We start from the raw sequence: 20,522 nt of genomic DNA, 5'->3' as shown, positions 1-20,522 counted from the left end.
TCTTCAAAATATCCTCTAACTCAACGCAAGGCAGAAGGAGGGCAAATGAGTAAGAATATGCATATCAGTCTCAAAAATATTTATGTATTAATGCAAAGCCTATGCTATTTTATCTATCATGTAACATCTTAAATCAGGGTAGATGGCATCCTGTGGTTCCTCTAGTAGTTGTTAAAAGTTAGAAATAATGGATGTTTAGACCTAAATCTTTAGAGACAGCATTACTTGAAAACGGCCTACGAAACTAACTTGGAAAAGGATGAATTGGTAATACACAGAAGAGCGTTAAGTCAAGCAAACAACAAATTTCAGCTGACATGCAGTCTATTTAAACATGGAAACTTAAAACGGATTGCTGTAAGGGAATGTGAGCATGGAATTTCCTCTTTGCAGTGCATTCATATTTTCCACCAGTTGGTCATACATTTCCAATTCTAGCACCAATAACGTATACTCATTTCCCTTCCCCATCAAAACAATAGCTTAGTACCTGTCTCAAAGCTTCCATCTCTTCACTAGCCACTCGTTTCTCCGAAGAGGTGTTCTTCAGTTTGGACTCTGCAAGCTCCAGCTCTGTTTGAAGCTTATCTACCTCTTTGATTACCTGATCTCTCTCACTCATTATGAGGCGGTATTCATTGAAAACTGAATCCCTTTCTTCCTTGTATTTTTCTGCATCCTTTGCTGCTTTCAGCTGCATTGTTTTGAACCTTGTCACCTCTGACTGTAATCGCTCCATCTCTCTCTGCAACTCTTTGTTTTGTGCTGTGGCGTTGTTTAGTTCCTGCTGTACTGACTCAAATCTAGAAACAAGCAGAAATGCCAGTAAGATACTTATTCCTCACTTTCTCTTTTATATACATTAACGATTGTGCTGGATAACCAAATGTATCCATTGGTAAAACACAACTGCAGTAGATATCTTAGACAATGTACAGTCCTACAAAATAAAAGTTACACTAATTATTGCTTTAGCAATATTATCATGGAAGGCAGAACCTGTTTGAGGAACTGAAAAAATCCTAGAAGTTAGAATTACTTTTAATTATGAAAAATAAAATTATATTCCATTATTCAAAAAAGGAATACAAAAAAAATAATTATTTAATAGCACAAGCTTAACCTTATTTGATGTGTTGAGTTCTGATTATCTTAGCAGGTACTTCCTTTCCCAACACACACTCGCAGGCATGTGGCAAGAAGAGAAACAAATGTAGAAACCAGAAAAAGACCCAATTTCCACATGCCCAGATATATGTCACAAGATTGGTATCAGACAGGTTAGAGGAGAAATAAAGCAGGCTTCTAGTTAAAATGCAAACAATGGAACTAAAACAGGTAATTCGAACATGCCTATTCATTTTAATCAGTAGGTCATCCAATAAAACTCAAATGCAACACATCTTTTAAGATGTCTTTTTTTAAAAAGATTGACGCAGATGGAAAGCATATGTACTTGAACATTACATAAAACATTTAATTTCTTTGTAGGTAGTAATTTCTGTATTTATATTGACAAAGCATTTTTACAAGTGGAAATGAAATTCCACATATAAGTTCACAAATGAGGCTTGAAAAGGAACTTGCTCTCCCCCCACCTCATACTGTTTAAGTGCGATTGCATGTCTAATCCAGCATGTTGCCTGACCTTTCCCCAGGGAGAGCTATAAACCCAATTTCAAATACTCCCTTGAAAGCCTCACTGAATTCAAAGGATTGCCATAGCATTACTGAGGCATCTGCCAGTGATTTCAAAACCATCTCCCTGCTCCTTTCGGGAAATTCTTCAGTCTAACAGACCATCAGGCTGGCAGTACAGGACTCCTAACATTACAAATTATATATTTTTTCCCCTTTCTAAACTGCGAACATGAAGATAAAAAGAATATACTTTAAGAGAAATACAAGGATATATAACAAATTTAAGATAAACTATGTCAAACAACCTCATTGCCATGTAAGAACCCACACATTTGCAAACTATTTGGGAGTCAAAACAAGGACAACACTGGGAGGACATAGGGAAAAAAGAAAAGGAAAATGGCAATTTCAGGCAATTTTTGCCAAACCAAGGAGATGTCACGAGTAAGGACAAAAAAAAAACATGATAAGCAGACCAACATGTGGAAAAACAGACGCCTTTAGGAAAGCAACCATAGGGAGGAAGGACAGTCTGTGCCATAGAAGGCCATGCTATATTAATATGAAATTTTATTATATATTAATATATATATATATTAAATAGTGATAACTGAGGAAATCTTGAAGTTCTATCTGAAACACCACAGTCCTGCTTTACGTTGCATTGTCTCCTAAGAAGGAAATACAGGCAGCTGGATCACATTTTTACAGATGCCTTCTGCAGAGAAAGACCAATTGCAAAAATTGTCATCAATAGGTTTTAAGTAGCACGGTTTGTAGCAGTAAGAATAGAATTTTTAAGTAGCAACTAGGGCGACCTGCTTTGTCTTCAGTATAGTCAGACTATGGGCAGATCTTTGAGTGCCACAGCCACATTCAAAATGAAGAGAGAGACATCAAAAGTAACATTTGGCACACAGCAATTCGCCTGTTTCATCTGCAATATATTCACTAGGTCAGTCATCTTGGTAGAGTTCTTATGCTGTGTATTATTGCAACAACTTCATAGATAAAAGAAAAATGGCTGAACATTTACGATATTTCTTAGGGCCAGACTCATTCAAAAATGAGAGCTGGGACACTAAGTCTTGTTCTTCCTGCTCTCTTTAAAAGCAACTGGTTTCCAGTTGGTATTACTAGGAAAATGCAGTGCTGCATTTTATGACTCATTCATAATTAAACTGCAAACTCATTGAGTCTTGTATTCTGAGAAGTACACCCACTCAATACATGTATTAACACTTCTTGTTCACCTAACCAAATACAGTCTTGGTTATGCAGAAAGGGTATAAAACATAAGACTGAGTTTCTGTAATTAGTAACCAGTACAGAGAAGTCCAGACCCAAAGTCAACCAAATAGACAGCATGCATTCCTGAAGTGCAATCATAGTAACTTAGTTGGCTCACTGGTTCACAGGAATAACGAGATCAATCCTGACATTCTTAAAACTGACCTTTGCTCAATATCAAGCTACATGTTTTTTTCAAGAAAGGGAGCTAAATCACAAGACCGTAATACAAACACGTTGAGCTTCTCCATGTATTATTATTAGTATGGTTCCACTGTCTGCTAATAGTACATACATCGGGCTTTTCCTCACTTTCAGGAATCCATGGCAGTCTGAAGTTACAGGTCGGAGGTTGGACTAGGTGATCTTGGAGGTCTCTTCCAACCTAGATGATTCTGTGATTCTCTAACTTATTCTTATTACACATACTCTTTTAACTTACTAGTTAGGTCAGAAATATGCACATGCTATTCACAAGTATATTATCTATGCTCAATTTCATCTTTTAAAACTACTACAAGTCTATGAATGTGGAAAACAATACTTTTTTGACTTTGGTCGGTGGCAGTAAAAATATTCTCAATGCCTATAGATGTTCTTTGGACTCCTTTTGCATATTAGCATTCATCCTACCCGATATAGTTATCTGTAGGCTCAGTATCAACCAGGACCAAAGAGAGGTATGGTGTGACACTGTGCCCTTCTGATTTGGCATTTGTGGTGCTCATAGCCACAGCATCTTCCTGGTGAACCAAGACCTCCAGGTAGCTGCAGTCAACTCTGCTGCCAGCCTGAGGCCCTGTCTCAAGAGTCCCCTATGGTCAGGGATTCTTATGTCACAGATGTTAGCTTGAGAAAATTTTCATTTGCTGATCATCTTTGGAAATTATATGCACTTTTTGAATATTTTTTTTAATATCTCTATAAAGATGCATATGCCATTGGACTCATCACTCTTTGAGTTAACTTGGAACACTAAACCTGATGTTTAATAAAGCTTTGGTTGTGTTTTATTTTGCTTTTTGATGGTTTGGTTTTTGCCTTTTTTTTTTTTTTTTTAACTTGAAGGGCAGAATATCCCTTCTTCACATGAGGTAAACAATGGTTAAAATTCCTCATACAATTCCAAAACCCTGATCTGGAAATCCTTTTCTCAACAAAATTCATTTTCTCCAAATAAACATCCCCCTCACACCTTCTAGGCCCTTCTAGAAAATCTTATACAGAAACACACACTTACTCCACACAAAACTAATACCAGAGAAAAACTTTAGGAAAATATTAGAGATTTTACCACAGAAAAAATTTGATGCTATATTAGGAAAGACTCTGCCTTCACAGGGTATTCAAATATCAAAAACTTATTATACCTTCTGAGAGAGGATGAATATTGCTGTTGAAAATGAATTGCTGTGTCCCTTTGCTTCATTAACATGTCAATCTGTTTCTGAAGACGTCTGTTCTCCTCCTCAGCCTGCTCTAGACGGCTAAGATCTGTATTGTGACTTGCTATCTTCTCATTGTACCGCTTCCTTAAGGCATCATAATCCTTCTTCACACCTTCTAGCTTGTCCATTGCTGTATCATAGAGCTTATTTAATATCTCTGATGACCCGTTTTGCTTCATAACCTCAAAAAAAAAGATAGATAGAAACTTTGTTAAATTTGAGCTGTAAAGAGAGAAATAAGTACACATCTTTTCACTTCTCATCAAGGGAACATGATTTGTTTTTACTTGGTTTTCACAACTACTGTCCCCTCAGGAAAAAAATCTGTATTTAAGTAGTATTCAGACAATGCAGGGATGAAATATCTAGAGAAGAATCTTGACCTTCAGACTAATAAAAACTTCAGTCAGGAATTGTATTGATAAGGTGTTTTAATCAGTCCAATATTTTTATTAGGACTAGGTATAAGAATATAATAATAGAACAAAAATACACCAATTTTAATGATCATTCTTTTTATTGATTAAGAAAACATGGAGCTTCTCCTTAGCGTTACTGCTACTCTAAGCATCACTACATCCACTTAATTTTAACTGGAACCAAGTCTGCTTTATCACAATTTAGGGTGCATAAATGTGTACATCTCTCGAATGGTAATTGCTATCAACATTTATTAAACTCACATAGTTTTCGAATAAGTTCTTAGTTTGAGCAACAAGTAACTTGTTTGGTGGCCGTGCTGATAGCTGTAATCTAGGAAACGACCACGAGGTGGCACTGACGACAGACTGCCTATATCCCAGAGACATACACTCAGGCATGTATTTTAATATTCATGCAATATTTCATCTGAAAATAACCCACAAACGTTCGAGTTTCAAAAGCTATTCATAAAATATTAACAGGGACAGAAAATCCATTTAAACATCAATAAAGTCTGACCAGAACCCTGGTTTCAATTAATTTGCATTTAAAAAATCTCGCTGTTAAGTAGCAACGTGCATTACAAATAACCAGCAACAACAAAAAGCCATAAAGAACGTCAGCAAATCTAGTCCTTCTATCTGAAAAGACAGAAAAGAACTTGCACGAAATTAAGACTGACTTTTTTTTTTTTTTTTGGTAATGTCATGCTTTTTTTCCCCTCCTCTTTTTGTACTTTAAATTGAAATTTGAACTTTATGTAGTGGGAAGAAATAGGAAGGCTCAAGACAGAAGTGCCAGGAATTTATGTAAGCTTACCATTAGCCTACAATACATTAGCCTACGTTCCCAACTAGCTGAAAGGGGGTGTGTGTGGGTGGGTGTGTATGCATGCGTGTCTTAAAGAGTTGGGGAAAAAAAAAGACAGAAAAGCTGCACTTTATAAAAAGTTGCTAACAAACAGAGTAACCACTCCACAAATGAAAGTCAAATAGACTTCAACCAGACTTGTCTTTTAGCCATCTGCTGCAGAGTTGTGATAGCACAGATTCAGTACACAGTTGGAACACACTTTCCCCACTATGCACACATACAACATCTCAGTGACACTTTCAGGTACTCTTTGGCTCCTCGACTTCTTTTGTCTTACATTCAGAGTAAGTACCAGTGCCTGACCACAGAAGAGCGTGGATGCCTGCGGACCAGAGACAGCTGCCACCATGCAGAGACTGCCCACTTTGTGCACTGCTCACTGCCCACAAGCAGCAAGTAACAAATTGGTACTGTCAGAAAAACGCTTCTGTACAGAGGCAAAAGAAGAGAAGTTCTTCATCCTGACACTGGTCTCCTTTAGCTAACCAAGGTACATAAATAAAAGCAATGAATCACTGCTCATAAAGTGGTCCTGGAACAAGGCCGGACTTTGGGGAGTCTCACCAGCATGGCTGATTGCACACAGTTCCACGTCCTCATCAGCTTCAGCAGCATAACTTGCAGAGAGCTGGGCCCATGATTAGCCAGCGTGCTTCACTGAACCAATTTAGAGAAGCTGAAGATGCTGATGTTGCCTCTTATTGAAGAACATACTACTATTCTGTGTAACGAACTGTAGGCATATGTAGAGTTAGATACTGTGTTGATTTATATGTGCTTGAGTGCTGTTTTTCCTGAAGAGTACTTCCCAAAGCATATTTAAAACAGGTTTGAGAATGGAATGTTTGAGAATCCACACAGAAGCAAGCCACTGCTCACTGCCTAAAGCATACATATATTGTTTTTTTTTGTTTGTTTTGTTTAAAATGCTGAATAATTAAAGAAGGACAAATATACCAGAAAGTTGATGAATTTTATCATTAATTTGCTAACAGATTTCACAAAGGAGCAAAGAAATACCATAAACAGGAAGCAGGGGAATAAGGAAAGTCTCCCATTCAAAATCCCAGTATGAGGAAAAGTAAATAGTCCCAGATGGGCCAAAAACGATAGCTATGGCAACAAGAAACATTGTGAGCTGCAGAAACATAATCTGGTCAGCTGCTAAACAGCAAATCAATGACAAGCCCACACTAAGAGTAACTCAATCAGAAGTTTATGCTCTCCAAGGCCACTGAGATGCTGTTTTGCTACAGCCTGACAATGGAACAACACTTCAGAGATCAACATAAACAAAATTAGACTAATTCAGATGAGAAGTGGCACAGACAAGATAAAGAACTTTGTGCCCCTTCAAGACAACAAACATTATTCACTTGGACATGCTAAGAAACAGAGTTACACGACTTTCTCATTGAGTGTAACAGATACTTTTCTCTAAAGGTCTTATGATGTTGATGTGAGAATTTCTTTCAATAAATACTTAAAACAATGCTTGAACCTCCTTTTGTGCTGCAAGACAATTTCAGATTTCAAGACAGTCTAAAAATACAACAACCTTCTCTTGAAGGTTTTACACCTCTGCTTTGCAGACTGAGAAGCTGATGCACAAAACTATTAAGCCATTTATCCAGGTTAACACAGAACATTTACATGAAACAGCCATTTCTGCTACACAGAACATAACCCACCTTCTGAATGAAGTCACTAAACCACTTCACAGCACAACTGTCAGAGGACGGGGTCACAACCAAATACTAACCTTCATTCCTTTTTGCACTAGCCCCAGAACACCTCCGAAAGTGCTACTCAGCAATACAGCTTGCTTTGACCTTTGCCCCTCCTACCCTAGCAAATAATTATTTTTGTTTGCATAGGTTTTGCTTCTGAAGCCTCATGTTTGATTTGCAAGTTTGCCCTGTGAATCAGCTTACACACAGTTAAATGGGATATTCTATTTAACCATTTCATGTTACTGTAACTGTTTTACCTTAATGACCAGACTTCCAGATGTGAACGATGGACTTGATAGCACCAGTTACTCCTAACTATTCCTCTTGACTTTCTTTCTCCAGAATGTGCAAGCAACTTTGCTCTTGAGACAGCCTATTATACACAGTACTGAAATGCCTGCTTCTTCCAGTCCTGAAGAGATTGCCTTTTTTTGCCTCAAGTTCAAAAACATTAATCAATCTGTAGCTTTGTTTTAACTCAAGTGTCTGTGACCCTAAATAAGCAACCTTAGTTCAATCATTGGCCTAGCGTTTAAGATGTCACCAAAAATAAAAAAAATGGTCACTCTTTTTTTCTGTGACACTTTGAATAAAAACAAAAAGAAAAACAGCATGCAAGTTTAAAGCTAGCCCCGTCCTATAAAATACCCTTTGAAAACAGTATTTTTCATCTCTTAGCAACTTCAAACTAGGTTTTTGATCCCTCCTCCACCTACTTAATGTCACCTACAATATTCATCACGTAAACTTAGTTCTCTGCATCAAAATTTCTTCATACTATTTAATATTCTACATCCCTTGTTCTTTCTCCATCTAGCCACAGAAGAAAAAAAAATCGCATTCAAGATCTCATGCTTCACATTTTACAGCACTGGGGGAAAAAATATGTTCTAGACTACGTGAGACAAAATCCAGCAACACTACATCTTTGGTTTTATTAACTTATTTACCAAAGGGAAAGCTTACAACTGCTTCTAGCATTTGCATTACAAGCTTACCTGCTGCTGCTGGCTGCGTAGATCTGTTATCTCTTTTTGATCCTCGTCATGAAGTCTTTTCATTTCCTCACATGACTGCTGGAGATGATTATGTTCTCGCACCAACTGTGTGTTTTTCCTCTTCAAGGTATCCATGTCCTCCTTCAGCTGTGACTGGTCACTCAGCAGCCGACTGTGCAACGTGCTGTCATGGCACACAGAAAATATGCTCTTAGAGGCAAATTTGCCTAGACAGATTCTTGTACTAACTAATTTCAAGTATGAGTTTTCTACCAAGAAAATAGATCAAACTAACTCGATTTTTCTAATTTGAGTATTCCAAGAACAAGACAAATCAGATAAATCAGAGAAGAACAAATCTATAAGTATAAAAAATGTTTAAATATACAGTAGTACTCTTACACAGCATCAGAAGAGATGATGGACCTATACCACCACATCAATGCACTTAAAAGCAACCAGATAGACAAACAGGAACTGTTTGTGAGCCAAAGATCATACTGGAGATAACAGTAATTATCCCACTCATTAACTCCCCTTCCTCCTTGGCCTCTCCAGCTAACCAACATACAGATTAAAACTAGAAAAATCTTGTTTCCTACTATAAAAAACAAACAAGAAGTTTGTCAACTACAAAGTCAACTACATTCAAGTCGGTAAAAAGCCACCAAAAGTATTCCAAATTTCATTATGTAAGCCATAATTATCGAAAGATATTCATTCACACTTAGAAACTAAATAACCAAGACACCCATGATAAGGCTAGCATTCAAATTAGAATTCAAGGTAACAGCCCAAAATTAGACCTAATCATTGCTGCATGAGAGCAAAACTCACTTGAACACATTACACTACTGCATATTAAATAAAGACTGCTAGTTTGATACTCTCTTCTGTTGTTGAAACAGAATAATACAAACTGAACTCTAAGCCGATGACCAGCAGGTATGAAAGCCCGTAATTCAATAAAAATCAGACAGAAGCAATGAATAGGACCATTTTACGTTTTTGAAATAGCTGGTAAACTAGAGAAGATACTTGATACTCCTTCCTTGTAAACTCAAGTTTATTTGCCTCCCAAGTAAATAGAAGTTCCCTATTTGCATCAATGATTGATTTTTAAACTAAAACACAGACTATGATTATTCAACAACTGCTGCCTGTTTTACTGCATTTTCATGAATGCTTACAACTGGTCTTGGCCTGTGATAAAAACTTACATAAGTCAGCAAAAGAGCCATCACATCATGCAAGAAATCGTGAATTCTATTCTCTCAAATTATATTCTGGTCTCCAGCCTGACAGTAGAACTACTGGACTGTAATTCTAAATCAGTAACTAGGCTTTCCTTGTCAGTGTCCCACCAAGTCATGAGGGATTGCCACCTCAAATTCTTCAAAATAAGACACAGTCCATACCTGTCTCATTTCAAATAGTCCCAAAGTGTTTTTATCTGATGCATTCAAACATTAATCTTGCAATTAAAGTGGAAAAATAATATAAATAATGGTTTGATTACCATGTTCTAATACCTTACAGCAAAGATTGGTTAACTCTCACCTTTACTAGCTTTACTAGTACTTACTGATAAAAGTCTGCCTCTTTTGCTGCTTCTTCACACCTTTTTAGTGTCTTGGTATGTTGATTCTGCAGAGACTGAAGGTCCGACATGGCCTTCATGCACTGAATTTTCAGCCTTTCATAGTCATGATTAGGTTTTGGACTAGGCCTACCGCAGAAAAAGAACATTAAGTCAAATAACAGCTTAGGATAAAATCCAATAAGCACTGTCACACAGCTTAGGATATATACAGGCTATACTTACGCTACATTATACTTTAAATGAAATAGCGACCGCTTCACATCAAGATGCAACCACAAATTAAGATAAACCTGTACCAGTTTTGTACTGAGATATAGCATCTAATAACGAGATAGTTGTCCAACGCTAAATCAAATGAAAACAGTACTGTGAGTCCACATTCATCTCTATGGAGCAGCAGTATTATCATAGACCAGAACTGTCACTTGACAACCACAGAACACTCTGCTTCCCTGCATTATCATGCCCAGACTTCCAAGGAAAAAGCACAGAGCTGCAGTGTGAGTGGGGCTGAAAAGAGGCTCCCAAAGTCAAGTGGGGGCTGCATGGAAATCTATACTAGGGAGAACTCATCATCTTGGAAACAGCTGGAGGATCTTATCTACAGCTCCCTAGGAAAACCACAGCTAGGGTTAGGGTTAAGACACACAATCTCAACAGGACACCAAATACATGCATCTGTGACAGCAAAATTTGATTAGACTAGTTTGACCATTTACAGTAAGCTGAACAACATGAAAGCAAAAGTCCATCAAATGATATTTTGATTTATTTATTTATTTTAAGTATATCAGGGTAACTGGGAGAGGAGAAGTTTTCCAAAATAACCTATCTTGTCTGGCAATTGACCAGCATATATTATGTCTAAAATGTGTATCCAGTGTACATAACACCTCTATTTATATTAGAATATCAGAAATCGTTTTAAAAACTAAATTACCAGAATTATACCACCTTCTTCTGGAGCACTAAACTCTTCAAGACACTCTACACTGAACTTTATTCTTCCTCTGCAGTCTCAAATTTTTTTCACCAATGCATTTTCTACTTTCAGAATGAAGCTACTGAAAGCTGTCTCTATGGCATCGCCCAGGTCTCACACCTCTGACAAACAACAAGAAAAGAAAGATATTAATTGATGTCTAATTTGACTGCTTATTCTCCTATCATATTTGCTCTACTGCTGCACAGATCACCCTTTCTCTCTTTCCTTGCCAACATTCTCCCCCCTGAATGGCTTCACTGTAAGCTCTGCCTGAGAAGTAACCACAATCCTCTTTGCTTCATGTAAGAACAGCAGCGTGGATTCTGGAACAGAAATTCAGCTGGCATCTGAATCGAAATAAAACGGTTTTGCATGGCTGCAGTGCTGATAGTAACAGAAAAATAAATAGCAGTCACATCTGATTCACAGATGCTCAGGGAATGTGTGCGAGATCTGAAGGTGCATTTTCGCAACCTACTTGTGTTTAGGTTGCAGAGCAGTAAGGTCTTCAATTTTAATTCCTCTTTTTCTCCTTCCTCCCTGAACAAGTGCTCCTGGGAAAAACAAAGGCAAAGGAAAAAAAATCCCTTCCTCAACTGACATACTGTAACAACAATTAAAAGCCAAATTTGTATAAAGTAACATATAAAGTCAGATCTTCAGGGATGTCTTTTCGGTGTTTGCTTGGAAGATTTTCTGTTTGTTTTTACTTCACTGTTTATGGGTGTACAAAGAAATACTTCATTCATACAGTGTTACAGACATATTACCATAACTATTGCAGTGTTAATTTCTCTTTGAAAATATAACCCCAGTTAGTGTAAGTAAAACTACCTGAGATGTTCACACCCTTGACAAAATCACTAAAAACACAAGTATTGATTTAAATTACTCTTTAGGGTGAAATCATCGTAGGCAGACATCATCTGTCCCACAGTCATTAAAATGAGAATATTAATTGAAGCATGGTTTAGTTCAACTGAATCTGTGAGCTGAAGTTCCATTAACACATGCTCATATTAAGCTTGTAATCATAAATGCACATTCCTGCAAAATATTTGTGCATTTTTTTTTTCTCTAAAAAATAACTTAAGTCAGCCTCAAAGCTATGGTGAGAACTTAAACATATCTAACATCAATCACACCTGTATTTCATATATTGCTGAAGCATAATTCTAAACAGAAATCCTATAAACAAAGATACCATGGTAAATACAAAAGTTAGCCTACCTACACAATGAGAAACAAACAATGCCACCAGTAACCTCCCGCACTCTAGTTCATCTACATGGAACAGAACACCTGCACTGCCAAGGCAGTTATGTCCTGCACTACTGTTTCAAGGGCTTATTAATCAGCAAGAATATGGATATGGAACTAAACATTGGTCAGAAGTCAAAAAATTAACTCTTGAAATAAAGCAATCCATTCAAAACCACATAGTGATTGAATCTCATTTAAATAAGACCACCACAGTATAATGCTAAATTGCACCAGAACACACAAAATATTATAATTTCAATAAGGGAGAAGCACCAGTTATTGCTTTGAAAGCATTGGTTCAAACAAGATACAAATTATACAAAAAAATTTCAAATGCTATGGTCAGAGGTCCAACTGTTGTTCTGATATTCATATAACAACTCTAAAAATACTCTGCATCCCAAGGGAATCACCCTGATCATAAATGAGGGCCACATCAAGACTGACGTTTAGATATATTTGATTAGGATGTCAAAGCTAATGCCAAGAGTAGCTCCAACCTTCCTGTGGACAATGCTTGACCAACAACTTTAAAACATTTTCATTTACAATAGCAGGTCCATGAACAACAACAATTACAGAGTGCACATAAACCAGTCCTTTCTCAAAAGCAGTTTTTAGGTGTTTTCTCTGTATTGCAGTTCTCTAAGGGAAATACTATAATTACTAACATCAAATGTAAGTATATAAAGCTCACCTTGATCACACTAAATAGTTTAGTTAAATCTTTGCTTAATCACGGCAACACATGTGTGCGTAGTCACTGTCAAGTGACTCAAGCACAGCATGAGCAATCCTACTCCTGTCCAGCAGAATGACACGTGCTAATCTGATTCAGCTCATCACAATCCACTTCTGTGGCTCCTCTTCCATTGCTCTGGACTTAGTCAACACCAGTTTTTGAAAACAGCTCTCAATTTTGTAACTGCCAGCCTTCACAACCAGCACAGCCCAGCCTACGAACGTGTTGCAAGCTGCAACCATTTCTAAGCATGCCACCATAACGTGTCAAGATTTGTCTCTACACCACCTGTGTTTGGTACTGTGATTTTTGAAGCAGCACATGCAGATAGGAAAGCCAAAGCCTTTTGGCTTGTCAGAGTCACCACCTAAACAGTGGTCTTTCAGACTTGACAATTCAGGGTGGTAGCTGGCAATATCTGGGCTTTAACTCTTGGAAGGTTGACGATTACTTTTATATGAAGTGAAAAAACAAAAAGTGAAAAATAAAAAAAACTTTGTTTTGAAAAAACAAAGTGAAAAATACCAACACATTTTCACAAACCATAGATGTATATTTAGATGAGAGCAGTAATTTCCTTCTTCACTAAAGGAAAACAGTAAGTCATCTAATCATCTTCTAATCATCTTCATTCATTTCGACCTCATCAAATACTTAATTTTTTTTTGGAAAGTAGCATCCTCCATCTAACAAACTGTCCAAGCACTGCACAAACACAATGTTTATTTTAATGAGATTTTTTTAAGCTGTAAACATTTATATTTTCCACAACATACAAATCCTACATTGGCAGAAAAATGATTTGACAACTAAAAAGAGAAAACTGGGCCAGTCTAGAGGACAGCTCATCAGAACTTTATTAATAGTAGTCGGGATTATAGAGAACAATATTCTAAGCTGTAAAATCCTCAATGCCTAAGCTCTACTGACTTCAAATAAGAAGTTCCTTGGTGTGAGCAAAAAGTAACACAAAGCTCAGCAGATGATGTTAACATTTGACAACCTTTTCCTCTCCCATCCCTGAAACTCTTTGAGACCCTCTGACAGAACACAAAAGTCCTCAAGCCCTACAGTATCCCTTGCAACCATCCCAGAGTGGGGAGCCTAATGAGGTTAACTAAGGAATGAATGATAAAACATTCTCTCAACATCAGTTCACTGGTTCAAACCTCAGGACCTCATCTCCTATGGACAAAATACTCAATTAATCACCACTTCAAAACCGCAAACTCTTCAAACACACAATCTTCCACCTCTTTCTGTAACATAACCTAGGAATCCTCAACAACTTGCTTGCTTGCTTTCCTCAAGAAAGAGTTGAGCCCTATTCCCCTCAATCCCACAGTAAAACTACTGTAAAAAGCAGGAGGAGACATCCAACATGCAGCTCTGAAACCTGGATATGGTCACCTACATGTACATCACCACAAAGCAGGTACCTTACAGGCAACATAAATGCACTGCAATATTATTGCTGCTTTACAAGCAAGCAGGAGACAAGACACTTGAAAATACTCCTGAAGACTGAATTCAAATGTACATTTGTTTTATTTTTATTTTTACCTGCAGTCATCAAAAGTCGATCCAGGAGATGAAAGTGCAAGTCGCTTGCGCAGCTCATCCCTCTCTCGAGTTACCTGACGGAGCTGAAATAGTATCGTCTCCAGCTTCTCGCTCATCTGTCTTGTGTCTGTTACAGGTGGTGGAGATGATGCTTTACCAGTTGTACCTGACCAAAAGACAAATAACTGACAGTTAGAAAACTCCTCACAAGAACAATACAACTTCACCGAAGATGTCAGTGCTAACAACAACAACAAAAAAATCACATACTTTTGGTTGCAGAATCCCGTTCAAAACCAAAGTAACTTGTGGGAGTTTTTAACAGCGAGTTGGCAGAAGAACAACTCAATTCAGTCAGACTTTACATTATCGGAAAAACCCTATCCATGTTGCAAGTTAATTTTGCGCAAGTAGGCCCCTTGCTTCCGCCCTACTTACAAGTTACCAAAGAGAAGACAAATAACTAGCAGTCACAATTGCAAAGACCTCGAAAGCTACAACAGTGACAAAGAACTCATAGATACAAGGTTACTTAGAGAGAAGAGACATGTTCCATGCTTCAAAAAAAAAAAATCAAGTAGAAAAAAAATATACCAAGGTAGCCCAACAACCAAGAAACTGCTACAGCACAGGGGCTCTTTTCCTGCTCCTTCAGCCTCACATACACACTATGCTATGTGCTACTGCCTTTTTTTTTTTTTTAAAAGACAACTCATGTTTTCATATGTCACAACTTATCAGTCCAGTACATAAAGATTTGACTTGCCAGCAAATTATGAGAGATAGGCTCCATATTAACACCGGTTAAAATGAGCACATGACAATAACTGTAACTGGAGAGCACATCAGATTTCCTCTAAGGGGCAGTCATACATTAAAGAGTTTGGTGCTATCTTATTCTGTTTTCTTAATATCAGAGATGAGCAATGAATGATGTCTGCTGTCTTCTCCGATACCTCAGATATCAATACAAAGAGGTCTTCCACCTCAGAGATGACAGTCTGATATATTACGTTTCACAACATGCTGACAATTAATTCATCTCTGATTTTATTTCTACCCATTTTAATCGTAGACGCATGACAGCAAAGATACAGGTTGCAAATGTGAAAGTTGAAGTCCTGATGTATACCAGAATTTACTGTATTCTACCCAAAAGAAGTTCTAGAACTACTTGGCGTTAGCTTTCGAAGATGTGCCTTGATAGTGCCTTTTTTTTTTTTTTTTAAATGAAACAACAAGAGATCCATTCATAAAATAATGATCACGGATCTTTGTCTTTTCAAAGATAAAGAATTTCAAAGTTATTTCATCTGATCATGTGCTAATGAGTTGCAAGGATTGACTTCTTTATTATTATTATTATTTATTTTCTTCCTCTAAACCCAGTTCAAGAAGCTATTACGGAATGCAAAAACTCCCTCCAATTTTTAAGTAGAGCTACCTGTGCTGAAGTTTCCACACCAAAGTAACATTAGGGTTATGACTTCCATACATACAGCGTAAGGATCATTGTTCTTACTCCCTTCAGCTGCTCCTGTAATTCTGTGAAGACAATTTGGGAGCATACTCTCATTTTTAATTTTAGCTATTGCAAAACAGTGCACGCAAACGCTTTAATAGCAAATGAAGAAATTAAGAACTGCAGGAACAACCTGTCTTCTGTAGAAAGACACAAAGACAGATTTACATTGCTCTAAAGAATTCTAAATGGAAACTGCATTTGAGTTTTTCTCTCACTACTCTAGTCCCCTCCTCCATCCAGAAGACCCCTCTTCCGTGAGGGCCAAGGATCTCACACTTGAAACACAGTTCTCCTTTCTTTTCACTGTTTTTATTTTCTACAATAGAAATCATTCTACATAGTTTTGAAGGAAAGATTATACAGAAACCAAAAGTAATAAACATGCACTATCCTAGGTTCATGATGTAAGGAATAAATAGGGGAAAAAAACAAATGCAAAAGTCAAAACGCATATTAACTTGGAACCGTTTGGACACGCATGAGTAGGATCATTTCATAAAGAAGTGAGAAGGTAGATAAACACACTCTAATTCAAGTACTGACAGGCTGCATGGTCTTCGGCAAATTCAGTCCCAAAGCTATGCCAAGCAAGGCAAGGCTGCTTTACATAAAGACAAGCTAGCTAACCTTAGGAAAGAAGCTTTCTTGACTAATGTGAAACCATTAATATTAGTATCAGAAATTGTTTTTTCTTTTACTCGTCCCTTTTTACATGCACATCAACAAATACCTGCATGTCAAACTCAGTGATGATATTGTCAGTGTTTAATACCAGCCAAAATTTAAGTGCTATAAAAATTCAGATCAATGCAGTTCGTATATTCCCCTTCCTAACCTTAGAAGGAGTCCAAAAAGAATATCATTGCTCAGTTTAATCTAACAATGTTAAATCAAATTTGTGGACACTCCAAAAAGCTTCAGTAAACTTCTCTTTCATCAGAAAAATTCAACATTCTTCATTTCCTTTAAAGGGGCTTTTATAGCTGGATGCTAAAAGCCCTTTATTGCATTTGACATCCTGATGCAGTGTAAGGAAAGCGACCTGTGCTTCCAGCTTTGTATTCTTTTTCCATCTGACTGCATATTTTACGCAACAGTACTTACTTTCTGCTCTTTAACTAGACAAACTGGTCTTAAAATGTACAAGCCTAAAGGCTAAATTTCCATTATCCAAGTGATGCCACCTTACAGTAACTTACCTGCTTTCTCAGATAACCAGCATTTGTTAAAATGGATTTACTGCACATCTTGCCAAGTACAACTCATTCATCTGCTTCGGTAAGCCTCAAAACTCATTTTTCATGTTAGGTCCACTTTGGCACTGAGAACACAACAGTATGCAAGCCACCTTGCTGGCCAGCCTCCAGGTAAGCTGTGCTCCACTAACGCCTGAAACAGCCCTACGCTGAGGGTGTGTTATGGACAAAATAAGTTCTGACTCCAATGCAGTATATGCATTAAGTCCTGAGTACACATGAACTTAAACTAAAGCAGATTTTCCAACATATGCTGTATTAAAAAAAAAAAAAAAAAGAATCTGAAGCAATCACATCTTCCCTAACTGTAGTTCAAACGCCTGACTTCACAGAAATCACAAAGATCCATTAACATGGTACATACCAAATACAATTATTGATGATTTTCCTAATCATCAATGAGTGAAGAGATAATACAACCACATAGAAACGACAGCACTGTTAACTTCATTTTCATGTCATCCCCATTATTTGGGTGTGGGGTAGTGCACTCTTTGAAACACACAACATGAAGAGAAGTAGGACTGCGAATTTTTTTAACTGACCAAGATGTATAACACTGAAACAAGACCTTGTTGAGGTAGGAAAATGAGCACCAATGCATGAACAACTGTTTTTTTGTTTGTTTTGTTTTTAAGAAATACCATGAATATATTTTAAGTTATAATAAACTCATTAATTTACTCTGAGAAATACACTTGTATGAGTGTTAACCAATTCAAAATGCAATCATAAGCTAACATAATGCTTCAATTTTTACTTGGATTTTTTCATGTCATCTTAAATATTTGTGCCGATTCTTGCTTGCAAGCAATCAGACTAGTCATTGTACAGCTGAGCCTTCCTCACTGCTTTCATGCCAAAAAAAAACAACATGGACAGTCAGAATATCATTTCTTTATGGCCTTGTAAATCATGAAAGAACATGTTAATAAAACAAAAAGAATTTTGCAGAACAAGAAATAAGTTGTGTTGCAAAGTATGACCAATAGGGAGGGTTTCTCCCTAAGCTCAGGAAGACCTACGCAAGTTGTAGGTCTGTACAAGATAAAATATTGACTTGCCCTCAGTAATTTACAAGGACTAGAATGGGATTACATTACAAAAACTATCATTTAGATATATTTCCTCATATGTATCTTTTGAAGTGGTCTTCAAATAACAGATCAGAGAACAGAACTGCCTTGCAAGTGAAATAAATCATTAATGAAAACAAGCAGCAATGCATGGAGGAAGGGAAACTGAAAAGTACAATACTGAACAGTGGAAAGAGTTTCATCTGACAGACAGAAAACTTAATAGGTTATGAAAGCAGCAAAGATTATGTAACGTGCAAGAACAAAAACATATAACACTTCAGTATTTGCCTTTATACAGAATATAACAAGCTAAATCAACTGTCCAGAATGTGAAACAAACCTCAACTTAGATAAACTTAAGACTTGAGAAAGAACTGAACAGTGGTTCTGGAAAGATCAACATGAATGATAATCCCAATCTAATACCCAGTAATTACAAGGAAGGAGAAAAAATACCAGGTATGTCAGTTCAAAAATTCCCTGCAGAACTTTTCTTCAGTAAAATAAAACAGAATAAAATCTGTAAACCTGTACCGTAACCATGAAAATACAGCTGAAGCTTCTGCAACTGAGTAGCCAAGAGCTCCCTTGTGGGAAAGATCAAACCCTTTGGAAGGCTTACAACCACACAGCAAAAGTATAACTTGGGCTCAAGAACCCCATGCAAACCTGAGCAGGACAACTGCTAGGGTCAGCTGCTGCACCCCGACCGAAGGGCTGAGACCTGCCAACACTCACCCCTTCGAGGTTTTTCCTGAGGGAGTTCTGAGCATCATTCCACCATACTGTTTTACAGTCCTGAAAGAAAACTGCTGACACCAAAAGGATTTCCTGAATGCACAGACTGATAAAGGACCTCAGGGAGTAGTAACGACACCGTGTTCCAGACGTGCTGTCTGGAGTGCAGGAGATGGGTATTCACACATGCTGTATTCCCATTCAAATCATTACAGATGGACTCTTCAGGAATTCCATCAGTCAGCTGCCAAACATTAAGAAGATACTGTAGCATGTGAAATGTCATGAAGTGGTCAGATACTAATTACAGGTTTACAAGCAGAATCCTTAAGAGTCCAAGAAGTAATTCAAACTGATTTATTACAGGCAATGTAAAAAAAATAAAAAATAAATAAATCCCCCCCTCCCAAGACTATATATCAACAAAGTTAACTTTTTTTGTTGTTACTAGTTTTTAAAAAGAGCATCACGTCCACTGAACAATTCTCAAGTACTTCTGAAGTGACAGAAGTTGAAAGAACACTGCATGACTACATATCAACACATAGCTACAAGGAAATGGATGCCATAAGTCAGTAAGAATACAATAAAGCTGTTCAAAGAGCTTAGTAGTTAAGAGAAGGTGGTTATTAATAAACACACTGAAAATCAGGCAAAGAGATTAAGGATAACCTATATGATTCATGAACCAGAGGGAAATGAAAGAAGAGTGAAGTTACTCTAAGTTTGTGGAAGAGAGTAGTTATTTCATAAGCCTTGCTTCCAGTAAACTTAACATGTACTACTCAGATCAAAGGAAAAGCAAATTACATAGGATTTAAATCTATAGAAAGCAGTTTACCTCAACTGTTGAGGTCAAACTTTACACACAAGAAAAAATGACTTCTGAATAGAGAGAACGACTGGGATGGAGGTAGAAGGTCAAAGGCTGGGATGCCCAAAAGGATCCTGATGTGCTGTACTGGAAGCATTCTTAACAAGTTTTCTGCATCATTTGTGACTCTTCAGCAGGTGTAATGTTAGCACATGCTGACAAAGGAACAAGTGACAACTGTCCAGGTGTCTTCATCAAATGTAAAGTTTGTGTTTGCATTAGCACAAAACCTGAAAACATTAACAAAAAAGAGAGATCTACAGGCTGACTGTCAAGGAGGGGGAAGCAAAGGGAAGGGAAACGACTTTTTCCAACAATGAAACAGTGTTTATCACTGAAGGAGTATCATAAACCACACCTGTAATTGAACACTTCCTATGAATACTGAAAACAATTACTTTGTTATGCACAGCTGTACGAAGTGTGAGGCAATAAATGGAAACAACAGTAATATAAAAAGACAGTTGTCAAAATGGCCAACATGACGC

General features: G+C 37.2%; 1 protein-coding gene across 7 annotated transcripts in view; it reads right to left on the bottom strand.

Moving 5' to 3' along the window:
- DLG5 (discs large MAGUK scaffold protein 5) overlaps positions 1-20,522 on the bottom strand; it is a 111,387-nt gene that overhangs the window by 37,280 nt on the left and 53,585 nt on the right. For all 7 annotated transcript variants that reach the window (XM_013175812.3, XM_048060143.2, XM_048060147.2 and 4 more), the window contains 5 exons: positions 14,563-14,728; positions 9,992-10,135; positions 8,407-8,590; positions 4,302-4,561; positions 491-803 (listed from right to left, as the gene is read on the bottom strand). In XM_013175812.3, coding sequence (XP_013031266.3) covers positions 491-803; positions 4,302-4,561; positions 8,407-8,590; positions 9,992-10,135; positions 14,563-14,728 — 1,067 coding nt within the window. The remainder of the gene's footprint in view (positions 1-490; positions 804-4,301; positions 4,562-8,406; positions 8,591-9,991; positions 10,136-14,562; positions 14,729-20,522) is intronic.

This window comes from Anser cygnoides, chromosome 7 (genome assembly GCF_040182565.1).
Source record: "Anser cygnoides isolate HZ-2024a breed goose chromosome 7, Taihu_goose_T2T_genome, whole genome shotgun sequence".
In the NCBI taxonomy this organism is placed as follows: domain Eukaryota; kingdom Metazoa; phylum Chordata; class Aves; order Anseriformes; family Anatidae; genus Anser; species Anser cygnoides.
Note: the sequence above shows the minus strand (reverse complement) of the source record. Positions and strands in the feature narration are given on the sequence as shown.